At 43.8% G+C, this 21342-nt stretch overlaps 1 protein-coding gene across 3 annotated transcripts in view; it reads right to left on the bottom strand.

The window, feature by feature from the left end:
• Nucleotides 1-10860: 10860 nt before the first annotated feature.
• Nucleotides 10861-21342, bottom strand: part of MSRA (methionine sulfoxide reductase A) — a 798651-nt gene continuing 788169 nt past the window's right edge. For all 3 annotated transcript variants that reach the window (XM_023736743.1, XM_012557226.2, XM_023736744.1), the window contains one exon: nucleotides 10861-12386. In XM_023736743.1, the coding sequence (XP_023592511.1) occupies nucleotides 12293-12386 (94 nt within the window). In that variant the 3' untranslated portion in view covers nucleotides 10861-12292. The remainder of the gene's footprint in view (nucleotides 12387-21342) is intronic.

The raw sequence follows: 21342 nt of genomic DNA, 5'->3' as shown, positions 1-21342 counted from the left end.
GTAGTAAAGGAGAATGAAGAACAGCAAAGACACAAGGAAACTATTAGCCCAAGAGACAGAAAGGGCCACATAAACCAGAGACTTCATCAGCCTGAGACCAGAAGAACTAGATGGTGCCCGGCTATCACCAATGACTGCCCTGACAGGCAACACAACAGAGAGTCCCAGATGGAGCAGGGGAAAGGTGAGGTGCATAACCCACCCCCCCAACAAATGTCCCCAGCACACATTCTCACATCATACATCCCCAAACCACACATCCTGCACACCACCACATCCCTCCACACCACACATCCCCACACCACACATTCCCTCACCACACATCTCACCACCACACATCCCCAAACTACACATCCCATCACCACATGCCCCCACACCAAACATCCCAACACCACACATCTCCACACCACACATGCCCACACCACACAACCTCCAGAAAACACATCCTTCAAACAAATATATCTCCAACACACATTACGACACCACAGACCCCCACACCACCCATCCCCTCACCACACACCCTACCACCACACATCCCCACACAAAACATCTCCACCTCACACATCTCCACACCACACATCCCCAAATCACACATTCCCCCGCTACAATCCTCCCACAACACATCCCATAACAACACATACCAACACCACCACACATCCCCCTACCACACATTCCTCCATCACACATCCCCTAAACACATGTCCCGTCACCACACATCTGCACACCACATATTCCACCAGCATACATACCACCACCACACCTGCCCACACCACACATGTTCCCACCACACTTCTCCCACCACACATCCCACCAGCACACATCCCAACACCACACATACCACCACCACACCTGCCCACACCACACATGTTCCCACCACACTTCTGCCACCATACATCCCAACATATCCCAACACCACACTTCTCTCCACCACACATTCCCACACATTTCCCCTACCACACATCTCCACACCACATATCCCCACACCACACTTCCCCTCATCACTCTTCCCACCACAACACATGCCACCACAACACATCCTCACACCACTTGTCTCCACACTACCATACATCCCACTTGTAACATGTACCCTCAACAAGTATCTCTCCAACGCACATTCCTACAACACTCATTCCCACACCACACATCTCCACATCACACATCCCCCATGATAGAACCCCCAGCAATATCACCCCAATATACATTCCTACACCACACATTCCCTTATCACACATTCCACCACCACACATTCCCAAACCAAACATTCCACCACCACACATCCCCACAACAAATATTCCCACCTCACACATCTCCATACCACATATCCCCACAACACACATCCCAGCACCACATACCCTCAAACTACACATCCCTACACCAGATTCCACCACCACACATTCCCATACTACACAACTCCACACCACACATCCCCACACCACACATCCCCCTGCCTTTACACATTCCCTCAATAACTATCTCCTCAACACAAATTCCTATACTACACTTCCCACACCACACATCCTCCACCCCACCACATCCCTCCAAACCACACAGCCCACACTACACATCCCACCACAAAACATTCCACAACCACACAGCCCACCACCACACATCTGCACATCACACATTCCACCACCACACATCCCCCCACAAAACATTCCATCACCACATATCTCCACACCACACATCCACCCATAACACACCCCTACACCACAGATCCTCCCACCATACATCACCCCACCACACATCCCACCACCACACATTTCCACACTAGACATCCCACCACCACACATCCTAACACCACACATCCCACAATGCACTTCCTCTCACTACACATCCCACCACAACACATCCTGATACCACACATCTCCGCACCACATATCCCCACACCTCACATCCCCCCATAACATGTGCCCTCAACAAATATCTCCCCAATACACATTCTTACAACACTCATCCTCACACCACACATCCCCACACCACACATCCCCACACCACACATCCCCACACCACACATCCCCCACCACACATCACCCTCATGAGAGACATTCCCAGCAATTCCACCCCAACACACATTCTTACACTACACATTCCCTCACCACATATTCCACCAGCACACACCCTCACACCAAACTTCCCACACCACACATCTCTATACCACACATTCCCACACCACACATCTCCACACCACACATCCCCTCACCATATATTCCATCACCGTACGTCATCACACCATACATCCCCATCACACACATCTCCACACCACACATCGCCACTCCACAATTCCCTCCACTACACATCCTCACACCAGACATCCCACCACTACACATATCCACACCACACATCTCCTCCTTAACACATCCCTCCAACAATTTTCTCCCCAACACACATTCCTGCCCCACCCATCCCCACACCACCCATCCCCTCACCACACATATCACCACCACACATCTTCACACCACACATCCCCCATAAAACATTCCACCACAACATAGCTCCACACCACACATCCCCACACCAAACATCCCCACATCACATATCCCCACACCACGCATCTGCCCATAACACATGCCCACACCACACATCCACCCGTAACACATCCCTACACCACAGATCCCCCCACCATACATCCACCATCACATATCCCACCACCACACATCCGGTTACCACACATCCCACCACCATACATTCCCACATTACACATCCCCATACCACACATCACCTCACCACATATCACTAGACCACACATAACCACATCACACATCCTCATATCACATGTTCCCACACCATGCATCCCACCACACATCCCCCCATAAAACATTCCATCACCACATAACCCCATACCACACATTCCCCCATAACATATCCCTACCCTACAGATTCCCCCACCTACATCTCACCACATATCCCCACACCACCTATACCCCCACTAAACATTCCACCACCACACATCTCACCACCACACATCTCCACATCACACATCCCCATACCACACAACCCCTCACCACATATCACTACACCACACATCCCCACACCATACATCTTACCACACATCCTCACACAAAACATTCCACCACCACATATTCCCACACCATACATCCCCACATCACATATCCACCCAACATATTTTCCTCACTACACATCCCCATACTACATATCCCAACACCACACATCCCCCCACCACACACTCTCACACCACATATTCCCATACCACACCTCCCCCACCACACATCCCCACTCCACACATCCCCCCATAACATGTGCCCTCAACAAATATCTCTCCGACACACATTCCTACAGCACTAATCCCCACACCACACATCTCCACACCACACATCTCCACACCATATATCCCCCACGAGCAACACTCCCAGCAATATCTCCCCAATACACACTACACCACACATCCTACCACCACACATCCTCACAAAACACATCCCCACATCACACGTCCCCACACCACACATCCCCACACCACCACATCCCTCCACACCACACAGCCCCAAGCCACACAGCCACCCACAAAACATTCTACTACCACACATCTTCACACCACACATCTTCACACCACACATCTCATCGCCACACATCCCCATATTACACATCCCCCCACAAAACATTCCACCACTACGTATCCCCACACCACACCTCCCCACACCACACATCCCAAATCATACATCCTCATACCACACATTCCCACATGACATATCACCACATTACACTTACCCTCACCACATATCCCTCCACACCACACACCCCCACATCGCACATCCTCACACTGCACCCTTCACTACACATCCACTCACCACACATCCTACACCACACATCCCCATACCACACATCTCCCCATAACACATCCCCACAACACATATCCCTCCAACAAGCATTCCTACATCATACATCCTCACACCACATCCCTCCACATCACACATCCCCACACCACTCATTAACATCACCACCACCACTCATCACTGCCAGAAACATTTTACCAACTTTACCACACGTCACTTCTACTATCACCAATCATTACCACCTTTGCCACTGCCTTTTCTCTGCCTTTAGGTTTCTTTCAGTCCCTGACCTTCTTTCAGCTCCCCGAAAGTGCCTTGTTCCTTCCTATTTCATGCATTTTCTCATGCTTCTATCTTGATAGATGGTTTCCTTGCTGACTTGTCTCACTCCTCTTTGTCTGTTTAATTCCTGTGTGTTCCTCACATCTTAGCTCAAGTCCTTTTAGAAATCTTCCTTGCTCTTCCAGATTACATCAAGTACTTTCATTTATTACTTTCTTATTAGACTCTTTGACTTTTCCTCAGAAGCTAACAACAGCTAGTAATTAAACATTTGTGAAACTGTTATAAAGTTTATTTCCCCATTAGATTGTAATTTATATGAGAGCATAATTTTTATAAGTCCATCAGCCAGTTTAGAGCCTAGCATACAGTAAGAACTTAATGCATACTTGTTGAATAAATGAATGGATGGATGGATGAATAAAGACCTTATCATCAATGGTAAAATTCCTTCACCTACAGATGACCTATGTAGATGGTTAGGGAATTGAGGAATCTCTGTTAAAAGTTGCTATTTTGCCCCCACACCCTTGGAGACAGCTACTCTTTGAGTTCTTAAATCAGGAAGCCTGGGGTGGGAGGAGAGTAAGTGACCCACAGAGATGTTGTCTCATATGAATAAGTAGCTGCTGCCCGGGAATATCTGCCTCACCCCTATTACTGACATTAAGGAAGACATGTTTTCGTGTTCCAAATCGCAAGGAACCTGTAGCCGGATCTCAGATGGAAATGTCTGATTATTTTAGGACCATCAAGAAAATCTTGTAATTAATATAGAATAAAACCATATTGGTCTCTGGGAAATTTTTTAATTAATTAAAATGATAATTAGTAAATGCTTAAACAAAATTACTGATTATTAGGTGCCAGACTGGATTTACAATTAAAAGCCCTCATCAAATTAGTCTTAGCTTTTGTTTTGATACATAATCATAGCTACTGTTTATTGACCACCTACTGTATGCTTTTGTATTAAATGTGTGTCACATTTAATAATCCCAGCAAAATTCCAAGATAAGTTTTATCACCTCCATTTTACAAAGAAAGAAACAATCTTTGAGAGATCATGTGATTGGCTAATCTCATTCAGTTTGTAAGAGGAAGATCAGTGTTTTTTTCATCAAGTACATCTGATCCTAAAGCTCAATTGCTCTCTTTATCTTGCTCATAGCTTCTGTGGTATGTCTGTATTTCAGCAAATTTCAATTCTTTGACAGTCTTATTTGGCTAAAATGATAGTATGTCATTTGGATGATAGCTCTCTAAGGTGAACTTACAGCAGGTTGAGACATATCCAAAGAATTGATCATTGACTTTGTGTCTACCTGGATGAAAAGCTTCAGTGAGAGGTTGGGGAAGTGAAGAAGGTTTCACCTAAAGAGCGAATCTGATTGGTTAACAGTGGCTGGCTACAGTCCTCTGTGAGAACAAGACTGAAAGTGCATCTGAGTTCTGCGGAAGAGAGTACTATGATCTATCAGCAATTTCTGCTGAAGGTTGGGAGGTCTTGAAGCAGCAGTATGATATCCAGCATGGTAGTTCTAATAGATGTTTTTAAAATTTAAATGAGCAATAAGTCATCTTAAGTCTTGAAAAAAAAAATCCAGGAAACATGCATAACAAACATAAGTGTGACACAAAACTGAGAGAAAACTAATATTATAGACGACAGAATCTAAATTAAAAATTATCTTACCAGATCTGGAATCCTGGGCCTAAACCATAAATATAAAACTCAACAGGAATAGACATAAAGTCTTGCAACTCTAAAAATAACAAATTAAAAGCTCGAGATTGTGAAGAGGAGGCTTGGAAGTTTTTCACATGAAAAATATTAACCTCAAATTGCTGACAAGATACTTAATGGCAAAACTCCACTTTACAGAATGCAGCTCTTAAATGTAGTCAATTTGGGGCCTCAAGTTTCTAGAAGGACATTAACAAATGAGTGCTTTCACAGGTGCCAGCAGATTGGGAAGCCAAGTCTTATATGGAAAATAGGAGGAAAGAAGACTCAGGGGGGTATCAGATATCTGGAGGATTTTCCTGAAGATGAGGCATCAGGTTTGTTCAGTGTGTCTCCAGAAAATCCACCATCAGTGAGTAGAAACCATAGGGTGACATCAAAAATCTTACAAAAGTATAAAAAGTCTTCCATCTTGTCATAATCAACTTTGTTGGGCATTATATGGAATTGGGGCTAACCTGGACAATCTGAGATATATGGTTGTAAAATTTAGGAGAGTCCCTGTGAGCCCAAGGAATTTGTATATTCTTTAACATAAAAATAAACTTTGTGGAACTTTCCATAAGCGAAACAGGCTGCCTCTTCACTTTCCCCACCTATACAATGAGGGGGTTTAATAAAATGAGCTCTAAGGTTCTGTCCAGTTCTAAAACACGGTAATTTTATAATTCAAAATGGTCAGCGGAAAATATTTTTACTTAAATTGCAGTAATATAAAAAAGAACTATCTTTATTTAAATCCTTACATGTAAACATGAAGCAAATTTTAGCTTTCTTATTCTTAATGTTTCCTCAAGAGCTACACGATTTCTATTACATTTAAAATGTATTGATACTGATGTCAGGCTGCCAGTGGTCATGCAAACTGGTACGTGAATTTATTTACATGAAAAGTCTTTTGCAAGTATAAAAATTCTTCCGTATTTTTATACGCTTCATGGCTCAACTTTGTTGAAAATTACATATAATTGGGGTTGACCTGGAAAATCTGAGACCTGTGGTTGTTCCTGGGAGCCCAAGGAATTTTAATATTCTGTAAACAGAGAAACAAATTCTTGGATCTGCCAGCATCATGGAGAAAAATTCATACTGTGGGGGTTCAGAAATGTTCCCGCTTGGTACTTGCAGGTCTCATTAAAATGAAATCACTACAGGCTCCAGAATTTTCCAAAGTGACCAACTGATCCAGATCAGGGATCTAACCAAATCAGTTTAAGACAGGGAGGTCTGATTTCAGCTTTTCAATCCACAGTGGCTTCTCTTTGCTAGCATTATCAAGTGTATCTGAAATTCTCATTACCCTAAATGATCCCATCAATCCTATCAGGTTGCTGACTATGAGAAAAAGAGGAGTGAATGAAGAGACAGAGCTCAAGTGTGCAGAAGGCAATGTGGTTTTAGCATGGAAAGTCCCCTGCTCTGTTCTAGTTGGCAGGATGCCTGGTGAAGAGGGAATGAGATGGGATTCAGACTCAGAAGTTCTGAGTCTAACTTCTGGCTCCATCGTTCGCCACGTGGAGCCACTGATTTAACCTCTCTGGGCTTCAAGTTCATCTTTAATACAAAGATAATTATTAATACAGCCTACTACATATTTTTTCATGTAACATTGAATTTAGAGGGATGATATTTGGCTTCATTCTAGTCTAGACCAAGGAGAGAGAAGTCTGAGTTTTGCCCAAGATTCCTGGTTCAATCTGGGGTCATCACTGGGCAACACTTTCACTGGGAGAATGCATTTGCCTGGTTGTCTTCCTACGTCATGGCCCACTCCTTCTAAAATGCTTTTGCAGAGTCCTCCTCCTCTTCCAGAACCCCAGGCTCATTGCTCACAGCACTTTTCTCTCTACACTCTGGCGAGAAGATCTCATCCAGGGCCATAACTTCAAATATCATCTTTATACAGATGATTCTCACATTTATCTCTCCTGGACCTCTCCACTGAGCTCCTGATTAGTTTGACCATGTGTCCTACTCAATATTTCACGAGAATGTCTAAGAGGCATCTCAAACTTAATATGGCCTAAACTGAAATATTGATTTTCCTGCCCCCACTCTAAATCTCCTTCCTTACAAGCCTTCCACAGCTTAATAAATGGCAACCCATCCATCAGGTTGCTCAGTCAAGAAAAACATCTAGGAGTTATCCTTGATTCCTCCGTCTTTCTCTCTCTCACTCTCCACATCCAATTCATCAGCAAGGTCAGTTAGCACTGCTATCAAACTATATCCAGAAATCAACCACTTCACTCCATCTGCTAGAACCTATCCAAGCCATCACCGTGTCTTGTCCACTAACTCATATCCCTCCTTCCACTCTTGCCCCTGCACAGTCCATTCGCTGTGTAGCGGCCAGATTCTCTTTCTAAAGCACCTCACATTTTTCATTCTCTTATTTAGACTCTTTGATAGCTTTCCATTTTAACTAGAATAAAATCTGAAATAACTGTGCCCTTACAAGAGTAAGCAAGGTCTGAACCCTGCTGACCTCTCTGAGCTCATCTTTCTCCAATGTCTCTTTCCCATTCACTTTGCCCCCCTATACTGGATTGTCTGCCTCTAAAAAATATCAAGCCCATTCACTGTTCAGAGCCTTTGCACTTTTTGTCCCTTCTGCTTGGAAATATGCTCTCTTCTTATCAGTTTGGTCTCAACTCAAGTCTTACCATCTCAGGAAGGCCTTCCATGATCACCTTATGAGAATAGTTGCCAACAACCACCCTCAGACCTTCCATCATATTATCCTATTTTGTCTGCCTCATATCATTTAATAGGAACTGACATTAACTTATTTATTTACTCATCTATATGCTTAGTATTTCTTTGGAGACCAATGAATTGACTAAACATAAAATTAAAAATTAAAAAAAAAACAAACCATTGCCATTGATTTGATTCCAGCTTATGGTGACCCTATGTGTTAATGCTACATAAATTCTTAGGGCCCAAGGAAATAAATTAATACTAGATAATAATACACTGCCTTATACATGCTTAGTTATAGTTATGTTATGAACTTGAATTAGAACAGTTATATTCCACATAATCCTTCAGAATGTTTTCAAAGTGAGAGTAGCAGAAAAATACATTTTTAGGATCACACACCAGCCTAAACCTGCCAAGTGTGGCCAGTTGGCATCTCTTCAAGTAAACGTCTCAAGGGGTGTACTTACATTAACCATTCACTCTGGAAAATACACACACACAGAGACACACACACACGCATACATGCATGCATATGCATGTACAATAGGTTAACAGGCTCCTTCACACTTTAAAGTTAAAGGTGTGGTGGGAACAATGATTTGAAAGTATGGCTCCACAGACCACTTGCACCAGAGTTTCCTGAAGGGCTTATTAAAGATGCAAGCCCCTTGGACCTGAGAGCCCTGGTGATGCACAGGCACAGAGGACACACAAGACCTACATGCAAGGTAGCTGAGTGCCCAGCGGAGCAGCAAGGCAACGGGGAACAGAAACACTGCCCTTCCATCCCACATCCATTTCATTGGACCCTGGTCTTTACCATAAACCAGCAGAGATGCTTCAGGTGAGAATGTACATTTTCGGTGCAAACGGACTGAGCTGAGGATTTCACTCCCAGTTTCTATGGTCTCACAGCCCAACCTGACAGCTGAGGTCACAATAGAACATATATGTAGTGACATGCTCCACACAAGGCAGCCAGGTAGCATCCTGAGTCCAGGGGGGTCAGTGGAGAAATGGGAGGTGAGAGGAGGTGGAGCAGGAGGATACCACATCCAGCTGTGGAGTCACACCTGGAAGTCAGAGCATCTCAGATTCATTGACATGTCAGGACAAAATAGTTTGAAGGTGCTGTCCAGTAATAGCCTTAGTTAATGAGAAAGGATCTGCAGTTTCTGGTCCGAACAGATCGGGTGATATAGTGGAGCACACAGATTCATACAAAAGCAACCTCACATCACCACTTACTCTCTCATGGGAACTTAGGAGAGTTACTTAACTTTGAGCCTCAGATTACTCATCTGTAAACTGAAGATAGTAATAGTATTTACATCATTGTATTGTTGAGAGGCTCAAGACAATGTATACACCCTATTTCAGTACCTGGCAAATAACAAGCCTGCAATTATAATTCTCAGTTTCATCTCTACTGATGTCTTCCTAAGGAGCCCTGGTGGCACAGTGGTTAAGCACTTGGCTGCTAACCAGAAGGTCTGCAGTTTGAACACACCAGCCACTCCACGGGAGAGAGATGTGGCAGTCTGCTTCTGTAAGGATTTACAGCCTTGGAAACCCTATGGAGCAGTTCTACTCTGTCCTACGGGGTTGTTATGAGTTGGAGTCAACTCGACAGCAACAGGTTTTTTTTTTTTTTTTTTTTTTTTTTGGTAATGTCTTCCTGCAAAGGATGACACATTAAACAACAGCCTCTAAGAAGAAGACATGCATCAAGTAGAGATCCATACATGGACCACCTGCAAGGTGGCTCTCACTAATGCATTTCATTCATTTGTTTATTCATTAGTTCATTCAGCAATTTATGGAGCCCTTTCCACATGCCAGGCTTGCAGTATGATGCACAGATGAACAAAATATGTTCCTTGTCTCCTTGAACTTCATAATCCATAGGGGAGAGACAGATGAGCAAACAGACACCTTAAATCAATGGGCTAAAGATATCATTGGGAACCAGGAAAAGGGCACCCAGTCTAGTCTCGGAGGAGCATAGGTGTATGGTGGGTGGGGATAGGGTGGAGGCTAGGAAACAAGCTATGGGCTGAGTCATTTTGCAAAGGGAATGGGATTGGGGAAAGGTCGGAAGGCATTCTGGATGAGCAGGCTATATGCAAAAATGTGCGGAGGTGTACGGGAACTTCAGGAACATTTATTAAGTTAAACCATATGGAATTGCTGTTTTGGTAGGTCAACATACTCAAATATTGGAAAATTCATTTGGTTCAAGCAGTTAAATTGAGTGAGAGTAATGTACAAAGTTGAGCCGTAAGCAAGGGTTAATTTATTAAATAGAGTTCAAGTCTGAATAAACAGTCTTCCTTATGATGCTGTCACTGAATAATTCTCACTAGAAATAATTATGGATGTGACAAATGTATGGAGAACAACGGTTATCACCAAAGACTGCAAGGAGATGTAGGTGTAAACATTTTCCAAACTTTTATATATAATTGGATCTCCATTTTAGAGAAAATGACTCTGTGGCTTTTTCTTCCTCCAGCTGTTTTGAGGCTTTAAATTTTATCTTAAAAACTCTTGGAAACATCCCATCAGAATAAGTGAAAGACGGAAGAAATATCAGGCAGTTTGTATTATTGTGGGACTAGTTTTATTAGAACAAGCATTTACTATACTTCTTATAGCTGTAAGCAAAGCATTAGAATTCATCAGCCTACCTCATATCTCTTCTCTGCCAAGGGGGTCCTCCTTACCTCTGTGTTTTGGAAATAATATATATTTGGGGTAGGTAGAACAAAGAGCTTCACTGAACAGTTTATTGCAGATACACGTGATTGCAAACTTTTAGCAACTAGAGGACATGTGTGTATATGAGGTGGAGTAGGACATAGGTAGAGAATTCCCAACGTTGCCCACAATCCCACCTAGTTTAACCACTTAGCTTCAATGGTAGGCTCCAGAGTTTCAGCAGGGAGAACACAGCATATGCATTATCTTCATTCAGACTGCAAATAACCCACAAATCTCCCAGCACTTTCTCATTATAATTCATTAGCAGATGCATTCACATTTTTATCAAAATGCTGTTGCATGGTAACACATGTCCACACAAAGCCAGTACACAAATGTTTATAACGGTTTTAATCATAATTGCTAAAAACTGATAACAACCTCAATGTCCTCTATCAGGTGAGTGGATAAATTAACTGTGGTACAGACACATGACAGAATGCTATTTGCAAAAAGAATATAAAAGAACAAACTATTGATACATGCAGCAACATGAATCTCAAATGCATTATGTTCAGTGATAAAGTCTGCCTCAAATAGCTATATAACTGTATGATTCCATTTATATGAACTTCTGGAAAAGACAAAACTATTGGAATAAAGAACAGATCAGTGGTTGTCAGGGGCTGGGGATAGGGTAAGGGGATTGACTATAAAGGAACACAAGAGCACTTTTCAGGGTGATGGAAAAATTCTACGTCTTGATTGTGGTGGTGGTTACTCAACCATCTGCATTTGTCAAAATTAATACAACCATATACTTTTAAAAAGATTAATTTACTGTATATAAATTATATCTTAAAAACCCCCAGACTTTAAAAAATGCCTTGTGCTTTGTACACTTCAAAATGCCACTGATATGAACCATAAAAGAATTACCCAATTTGTTGAATGCATTTTTGCACACTCTTAAGGCCCGACCATGTGGGGAGAAATTATTTTTTCACACCAATTGGACAGGAAACTCCTGTGCCACCGAGCCCACAGTACCCATCAGAGTTCTTGCTTAGGTACTGCTGGTGGTAGTCTTCTGCATAGTAGAAGGTCTGCGCCTCTCGGATGTCGGTGGTGATTGTGCCATAACCATTCTGGGAGAGAACCTGTGCAGAAAGAGGAGCCATTAGGGCCTAGGTGCTGAGCAGAGATCGTCAGGACTAGGAGGTACTGGAGGGTGGGGTTTTCAGTGAAGCAGACACAGGTAGCTTAGGTAGGTAGTTCAGGACTGGACTCTGCCACTTCCCAGCTGTGTTATTCTGGGCAAGCCACTTACCTCTTTGTGCTTCAGTTTACTGGGATTTGACATCAGTATTTGTGACGCTGTAACTTATGCTCTACCCACTACACCGATGCTGCCTCAGTTGCGTGTTGGGGATCCCTGCTTTGGACCCTGTTGGTCTGTTTGAAACTGGCCCCAGTGGTCCCCTGAGGAAACAGCAGATACATGTGGCTCCCTGGCTGTCCTTGAGGAAAGAACAAGCATCCTCAGAGAAGACCCAAGTGGGGCTGCAGTAGAAGGAAATGGAGGGGCACCACAGGGCAGGGACCGGGCAAGCAGGGCTGCAGCCCAGCCCAACCCAGCTCTGCCGCCCTCTGCCTGCCAGCCCAGGAAGAGGCCCTGGTCCACTCACAGGTCAGCACTCCCAGAGCTGGACAGAGGACTCCTCCAATCACTGTGGTTCTGGGGAGCAGGGACCTGGCTAGGACCTTCTGAAGAGCAGGGGTCATTTGGGGACTGTGCAACTCCCTGGCTACTCAGGGCTGGGGAACCTGGGGAATCAGGTCATGGGAGGACATGGCCTGAGGGCCTGTGTCAGCTCATCATCACCCTCTCTGACCTAGTTTAAGTCCTGATGGTCTCATGGCATCTGCTGCAAGGGAAAGAAACAGAACACATAAACACAAGTGAGGGAGGAAAGCAGAGCTATTTGGGGCAGGAGACAGACTAAGAAATAGAAATTGTTCCCCCTGTGGATTTTAGCCTGTTTCTTTTCCCATTTGGATTTAAACTGTGCCCTAATTCTTATGACAGGCTACTTGGGAGTATTTGGGCACAAGGCGGCAGAGACTTAACCCCAGTTTCATGGATTCTGTTTGGTACAGAGGTGCAAGGTAGAGACCTGGACTTGAGTTTTCATAAGTGAATTGACCAGACTCTGACTGTTGGTCCTTGAGATATAGTTCTCAAATCTGTTGAGTATGTTGAATCTAATACTAATATAATATGCAGCATTATTCCACTGCTTTAGTTTTTCCTGAGGACTTTCCCCTTTTTTCTGAATCTCCATCCCTCTGAGCCAGAATGAGGCAGATTGATGATTCTAAAGCCAAGCAGGCCTGGAATGGTAAGGAACAGGATTCAGGCCAAAGAGGGTGGATCGGTGATCAAATAGTTCAGAAACAGCCAGTGCTCTCATAGGGGTTTGAAATGATAATGAGTAGCCATTCTAACTTCGCTTTTGATGATTTTTTTTCTTGTAAACTGACAATTATTAAGAGCTTACCATATACCACACTCTTGCTAAGAGTTCACAAGTGTTAATTTTAGCCCCACAACAAGCATATGAAGGAAGTACTTTTATTATTACCCACAATTAAGAGTATATGTTAGATATTGTTTCTTGATCCCTAACATTCTAAGCTTGTCTTAGTATTGCAGAGGTTGAGAGCTTGGAAACATTTCCCAGATTCTGTTGCCAGTAACATTCCAGTTCAGATTCCACCAAAGAGAGACACTCACATGAAATTTGGAGGGTTAAATAAAAGGAAAGGAGCCCTGGTGGCACAGTGGTTAAGCGCTCGGATGCTAACTGAAAGGTCAGTGGTTGGAACCCACCAGAGGCTCTGTGGAAGAAAGATGTGGCAGTCTGCTTCCATAAAGATTACAGCCTTGGAAACCCTATGGGGCAGTTCTACCCTGTCCTATAGGGTTACTATGAGTCAGAATTGACTCGATGGCAACAGGTTTTATTTATTTATTTATTTAATAAAAGGAGACATTATTATTCCCAGTCACAGCTGTGAGAATGGACACATATATCTGCAGATAGCAGACTTGAGGCTTTGCCATACTCCTAAGCATCACTCTCTCTGGGGTTAGGGGCAATGCAATCATCGCCAATGATTTCTGGCAACTTCTGTGGCCTCTGGTATCCTGTTAACCCTAGTGGTGATTTTCCCTGATCTTCATTCACTACAACAGCCTTTCTAATGATTCTGTCAACACTGAATTCCCTATGTTAAATCCATCCTCCTTGAAATATCTAGAATACTTTCTGTTTCCGTGACTGAACCCTGGCTAACAGCATTCGGTACCACAGTTTTCAGGAAACAACCTAAAAGATGAGAATCTAGAATTGGTTAGCTAACATGGTTAGATTTAAAGTAAAGAACAGCCTCCTCATTGCCGGTGGAAAATGGACTAGTGCCACGGTATGTAGTAGCAAAATATTCACTTAAATTAGCATTAGCATTTGCCTATAAAGAAGTGCCTGTTGAAGGAATGCTTTGGGACACCAACGGATGTGGCAATGGAATATTTTGGTGAAATTCAAAGTCAGGGTCTGTGGGATGTGCTATCTGCTTCAGACAGCACTAGAAAGCTTATAGAAAGAAAATCACAAGTCCAGGACTTACTATGGGTCCAAGGCAAGGCCAGAGAACCAGAGAGCTTCTAGGAATGATTTGAAATAAACTTTTGTCTCTTGTTACTGTATCTAAATACCAAATGAAAAGTTTGATCCTAAGGATTCCAGATTTACAATGCAGTGGAGTTCACACCCTCAATAAATCTAAAGCCCAGAAATAATGTGCACATGTGATTACCCTTGAGCGCTCATCTACTCACATTGTTTCAAACACCACCCACTGAGAACCTTGCCTCCAGTTCTCGCCCAAGACGCTCTCCCCAACAAACCTCCTGTCTGCATGACTCTTTCATATTTTGGCCTCAAAAATTTCCCTACTCTGGTCAAAACAATCAGAGCTTCCACCTCCTTCATCCCTCACATCAGAATCACAGCTCCCAGATCTGCCCCCACCTCTCTGCTCACTCTCCTGGTTTGGCTGTATTCTCCTTGTGGGTGAACAGCACCATAGCAACCTCCTCACAGACTGCCTGCCTGTCTTCAGTCCTTTACAAATTATGTTTCTCCTTGTATTAACAAGAATGGCCTTCCTGAACCCAGGAGTTCACAACCATGGTTTCTGAGAAACTGCTCTACAAACGGCTTGCAGGGAAAGGGGATCCTACCAGCGAAGCAGACAGTGAGCTTTACTAATCAGGCTCCTCTTCCCCCTTGCCCCGGCAGATGCCTCACAGGGCACGATGTCTGACACAAGCTCTCATCCCGTACCACTGCCTATGATCACCACAGTCCCAGAGTGATGCACAACGCCAAGTTTTGGGGAACAGTGGGAAGGGAGGTTGAGAGGTGGGGGCCTGTCAGTAGCAGTTCTTTGCCAGAAGATGGCAGACTCTTCACTTTTATTTGAGAACCCCCCCTAAACAAACAAACAAACCCATTGCCATAGAGTTGACTCCAACTCATAGCTACCCTATAGGACAGAACAGAACTGCCCCATAGGGTTTCCAAGGAGTGGCTCGAGGATTCGAACTGCTGACCTTTTGGTTAGCAGCTGCAGCTCTCAACCACTGCACCACCTGAGAGGAGGAAAAAAAAAAAAAAACCACCCAGGAAAAAACAGTGATGAAAACCTACACAAGATGGAGCTACAAGCCGCTTTCCTGCACCTCCCGTTAAGCTTGGACATTGTGGACAGGTCTTGCTAGGGTGGCCCATAAAAGCTGCGACACGCAGGCCTTTGGGTAATGTGGTCCCCTCTGTATTCAGTCAACCGTGCCTCCAGGCTGGGGCTGTCACTGAGCCCAGGCCTTGGCTACCCTCTTCTCCCCTCTGCATTAAAGCTGGGGGGAGAGTAGGGCAAAAACAAGTGAAAGGAACTGGATGCGAAAGAAGAGGAAATAGGAAAAAGAAAAATGATGATCTGGTCGGCTTTCTTTTCCCTTCACATCCCCCACCTTCCCCCCCATCCCTACCCTCTGCTTTTCATTTGCATCTCCACAATATCAAGTAGCTCCTCTCAGATGCCTCGCAGGCCCTGCGTCTCTCCTCCATAGGGTCTTGCCAGACATACACAGACTGGATGTGATGCAAGGGATTCTGCAGTGATTTGCTCCCGGACATTTTTTTTTTTTTTAAGATCGTGTCTCATGACTTTCAGTTTTGCAGCTGTCATTTTTAATTGCTCTTTCATTCCATCCCTTTTACTGTGACTCTGCTACATGTTTGGCAGAAGCTACAGGGTTAAATAAAACATACCTCCCTCCAGGGACTGCAGGCTTGTTAATCTTCCAAAATTGTAGCTTGGTCTAATTATTCCCCACAGAATCTGGGAGAGTATACGTTAGTAATACATCTCCTTAAGCCAAGGAGAGGAAAACCTCTCCCTGGTCCCTTAGGAGACTATGAAAAGCCCTTCCTGGCTAGGCTCCATTCCACTTCCTCAGCCTAATCTCTTCACCTTTCTCTAAGTCTTTCATTTCCCTTCCCTTGTGTGTACTATTTGCTTGATTCATGTTGAACTTCACCTATTTCCCTGAACGTTTTACTCCCTTGCACATGACCTCCTTGGAATGTCCTTTCCTCTCTTCCTTGTTGCATGAATTCCTCAGTGGCACCCAGGCTAGCCATCCCTGCCTCTAGCACTCTAGCACTAGGTCAGCGCCTCTCACAGAAGACTTTGTGCTCTCCCTTCAGGCTCTAACAGAGCCACCTTTTGGCATAGGAATGGGTTAAGGCTACAAAAGATTTACCTGGTTAATGTGAAGCCCAGGTCGGCTCAAAAGTCCTTCTATGATGCTGCCAGGAAATACTGGTTTCTTGCTGGTCAAATCCCAGAGCCCAGCTCTGCCCTCTGAGGGGACAGTAGGGCAAAAACAAGTGAAAGAAACTGGATGTGAAAGAAGAGGAAATGAGAAAAAGAAAAATCGTTACCCCTGCCCAAATATTCCTTTTCCTCTTCAGGCTCCAGAGCTTAGTCTACCCACCACTGGGTAGCCCCTGTAGCTACCTTTCTGAAAGGTGCCCCTGTAGCCCCCTTTCTCTGCTAGCAGAGACCAGCTTCAGAGGAGGAAATGATCTGGGCCTAATACTCACCACTCCTCATTTTTCTATCTCCTACTCTTACTGACTCTAAAACAAATATCTAAATCTCTTTGTGGCATTTGTTTTTTCTTGTTAATTTTTCAAAGGGAAGTAAATAGAGTGCTTTCACCTGTCTATCAGTTTGTTGTACTGTGGTGGCTTGTGTGTTGCTGTGATGCTGGATGCTATGCCACCATTATTTCAAATACCAGCAGGGTCACCCATGGTGGACAGGTTTCAGCAGAGCTTCCAGAGTAAGACAGACTAAGAAGAAAGGTTTGATCATCTATTTCCAAAAATTAGCCAATAAAACCCTTATGGATCACAACAGAACATTGTCCGACACGCTTTGGACACATCATTAGGAAGGATCAATTACTAGAGGAGGACATCATGTTTGGTGAAGTAGAAGGCCCGTGAGGGTAAGGGAGACCCACAATGAGATGGATTGGCATGGTAGCTGCAACGATGGACTCAAACATGCCAGCAATCGTGAAGATGATGCAGAACTGGACAACATTGTGTTCTCTTGTACATAAGGTTGCCATGAGTCAGAGTCAACTCGACAGCAGCTATCTATCTATAAGTGGAGCACAGTTCTACACTGATACACATGGGGTCACCATGAATTGGAGTTGATTCTATGGCAACTTTTTTTTTAAGTGAGGGCTATGTGTTACGTAGGTGTGTCACGTGGGAGTGACACATAGTTAAGGAAATCTCTGGAGGGTCACCTAATGGAATTGGTTAGTCATGCTTTCCTCACAGATCCCTTACCTCACCCTCTTTCTTGAATAGTCCTATGAAGCCTCCTATGCCTTCATTCTCTTATCATTTTCTTCCTGGAAGCATCTTTTCTATCTATAAAATGGGGACAATATCTAGCTCATTGTGCTATTATGAGAATTAGAGATAACACATAGAAGAGCATAGCACTCTGACTGGCATATTTTAACTACTCAATAGTATTGGCTCTATTTCCTCTCAATCCCCTCCTAGGGAAAAGCTAGCCCATCCATCTTGCCCTTATTAAGTGAACCTCCATTTACACACCATGTACCCCCTACTTCTACAGCAGCAGATTTCTGTGGGGCAGGAAAAAGAGATGGGTGTCAATAAGCTGTGGGAGAGCTCTCAGCCCATGGAAGGCCTTGGCACCTGAGGCCCCAACAGTTGTTTCCGGTCCTAGCCACTCCTGCTGAACACCACAGACTTACAAGGAAATAGCCAGGCCATTCTCTTACAGATGCTCTGCCAACTGGAGCCCAGGGAGCCAAATCCATCCTTCAAGGGCTGCTAGTCAGAAGCCTGTCTTTTAATAACATTAATGAACATGTGATCTTTCTGCTTACTGAAACCTGCTGACCAACTTATTATTAGCATTGCTGAGATTATTTAAGAGCCCAACAATACAGCATAGTGCATAGAAATGACACACTATTGAACCACTCTGGAAATGTGCAGTCTGAAGACCACAGCATTGCAGGCTATGGTGGAGTATCCAATGGGTAAGTTTAGAAATCTATCAAGACAGAGAGCATTAATCCCAAGCCCTTGCATTTGTCCAGACCTGCAGTGTTTCCAAAGGGCTTCCAAACACTCTCTATTTCACGTTATCCTTCCACTGACTCTAAGAGTTGGATATTATTATTCTTATTTCTTAGCTGAGGACAATGAAATCCAGAGAGGGAGGAGGCTTGTCCAAAGCCACTCACTAGTACAAAGCAGATCTAGGACTAATACTCCCATCTCCTGACTATTTCCATTACTAGTATAAAGCCAGTGCCCCAGGTATTCAGATAAAAATACTACCTTTCCCTTTAGGAAGGGCAGTTTGTTATTAAAACGATCCAAAAGAGTTCTAAAAATGGATTATCTTATACTTCAATCATGAATCTCTCCCCACCCTGCTTACATTCCTGGAACTCAAAACATGTGGTGTACACCTCACAGATCATCTCACCGTTTTTCAGTTGTCAAATGATACATCTTGTTCCATGACAAGCACTCCCTACAACAGTTAGACATTTCCTGGCCTGTTTGTATCAGTAGCCTCCTGTTAGGATGTTAAGCTTCTCCAAAGAATTGTAAAAGGAGTACAACAGTGAAAAGACTCGCCCCAAACATGTTATCAGCGATTCCTTCTGTTGTCCCACCTCAACTAATCCCATGTGTCAGTAATTCCATTATAAAGAAGGAAAACTAATGCAGAGACCTTGTCTAAGATCAGCTAATTAAGCGAGAGCTGGAATTGCCTGCCTTGCATCCACTTAGACAGATATATGCCCTCCACATACTGAATTCTACAAACCAGTATCCTGTATCACCTGGTTCCAAGATTTTAAGAGATGACAAAAGACGTATTCAATGTGTCAGGAAAGCCGAATTTGTTCCATCTCTATTTTCTAATGGATGTTAGAGCAGGAGCTTACTGGGCCCCTCCCATGTGGCAGATGTGAGTTGTAGGTGCTGTTTCTTGCATTGTTTCATTTCATTATGCCAGCAATCCTGCCAAGGGGTGGGGGGCAGCAGTGGGGATTCCAACATATATGCTATCCCTCAAATTTGGGACTGTGGAGTAAGTAAGACCCCAGGGAGTTTATACTGTCCTGCAGTGTGTCAGAGTTAAAATAGGTCAATATGAACCCACCAAGAACCTTGTATTGGAATTCTACAGAGCAGGAAGGAAATAGAGAGGGTTGGATCTAGAAACACTGATCCAAGCCAGCACTCAACTGTCCAGCAAGGTTTCTAGGCTCATATCCAAAGGTGGGTGAAGGGATGTATACATGTATGTGGAAGAGGAGGAGGATGTGTGTGTACACTTGCATGTGACTGTGTACTCATGTGGACTCACATGTACGTGTATACAAGTGCATGCACATGAGGATGCTGTGTGATATACATTCAATCCCTACCTTGGATGGATTGACCTATAGATATCTTTCACTTTCGAGAAAAGAAAAAAACTTTATAAGAGTGGCTCTCAATATTTTCGTGGAGGAGGTCATGGATTCCCTTGAGAATCTAATGAACAGTATGGATACTCTTCCCAGATAAATTTACAGTCAAATATTTGCTTATAATTTCAAAGGATTCTATGACCCTCTGGAGTGCAACCATGGGCCTCCAGATCAGAGCCTTTAGACATGATTGCCAAGTCCAAAGTCATCATGGACACTGCCCAGCCCCCAGCATTTACCATTCAGAGTTCTGGAAACATGCAGTCACATTCAACCTGCAGTGAACATTTTCAAAACAGATGACCTTAATACTGATCACAGTTGGAAGGCCCTTGTAGAAATGAGAAATGTCTGTGCTTGCTACAGGGAACGTCACCAGGAAAGGAAGAAGGTAGCTGCAGTTCACACCTCATCAAACTCAGACTCATATTTTTTAAAGCCTCAGTAAATCTGATTCAAGCAAACTTCATCTCTTCCACCCAAGAAAAGCATTTAGCCTTATCTTAAATGTTGGATTTTTTAAAATAATTGTTTGTAAAATGTGTGTTTTAAGAATTTTTTTTTTTAATTTGAATGATATAAAATTAGTTTCCTAGAAGTGAAATCCAATTTACCATACTGAGCCCATAGGAAATTGGGGGTTGACTTTCAAGAACTTGAAACTGCTGTCTCCAACCAGGTGTTCTTTAGAGGAAAAGTCTTTGGGGTAGGACAAAGGACACCTGGATTCTCTTCCTCACTCTGCCCTCTAGTAGGTGCAGGGAGCTTATACCAGGCATATCAGCTCCTTGGTTCCTTGTGAACTGAAAGCCCCCTTCAGTTCTTGCAGCTGTAATTTCATCTAATTCTGTGCTCTGCTGCCATCCTGTGTATACACACACACACCCTGTGCTGGCTTAATAAGGCTCAGCCAACGCCAACGCTGAAGT

This window comes from Trichechus manatus, unplaced genomic scaffold (genome assembly GCF_000243295.1).
Source record: "Trichechus manatus latirostris isolate Lorelei unplaced genomic scaffold, TriManLat1.0 scaffold00091, whole genome shotgun sequence".
NCBI classification, from domain to species: Eukaryota; Metazoa; Chordata; class Mammalia; order Sirenia; family Trichechidae; genus Trichechus; species Trichechus manatus.
The sequence above is the reverse complement of the archived record's forward strand: the minus strand, read 5'-3'. Positions and strand labels throughout refer to the sequence as shown.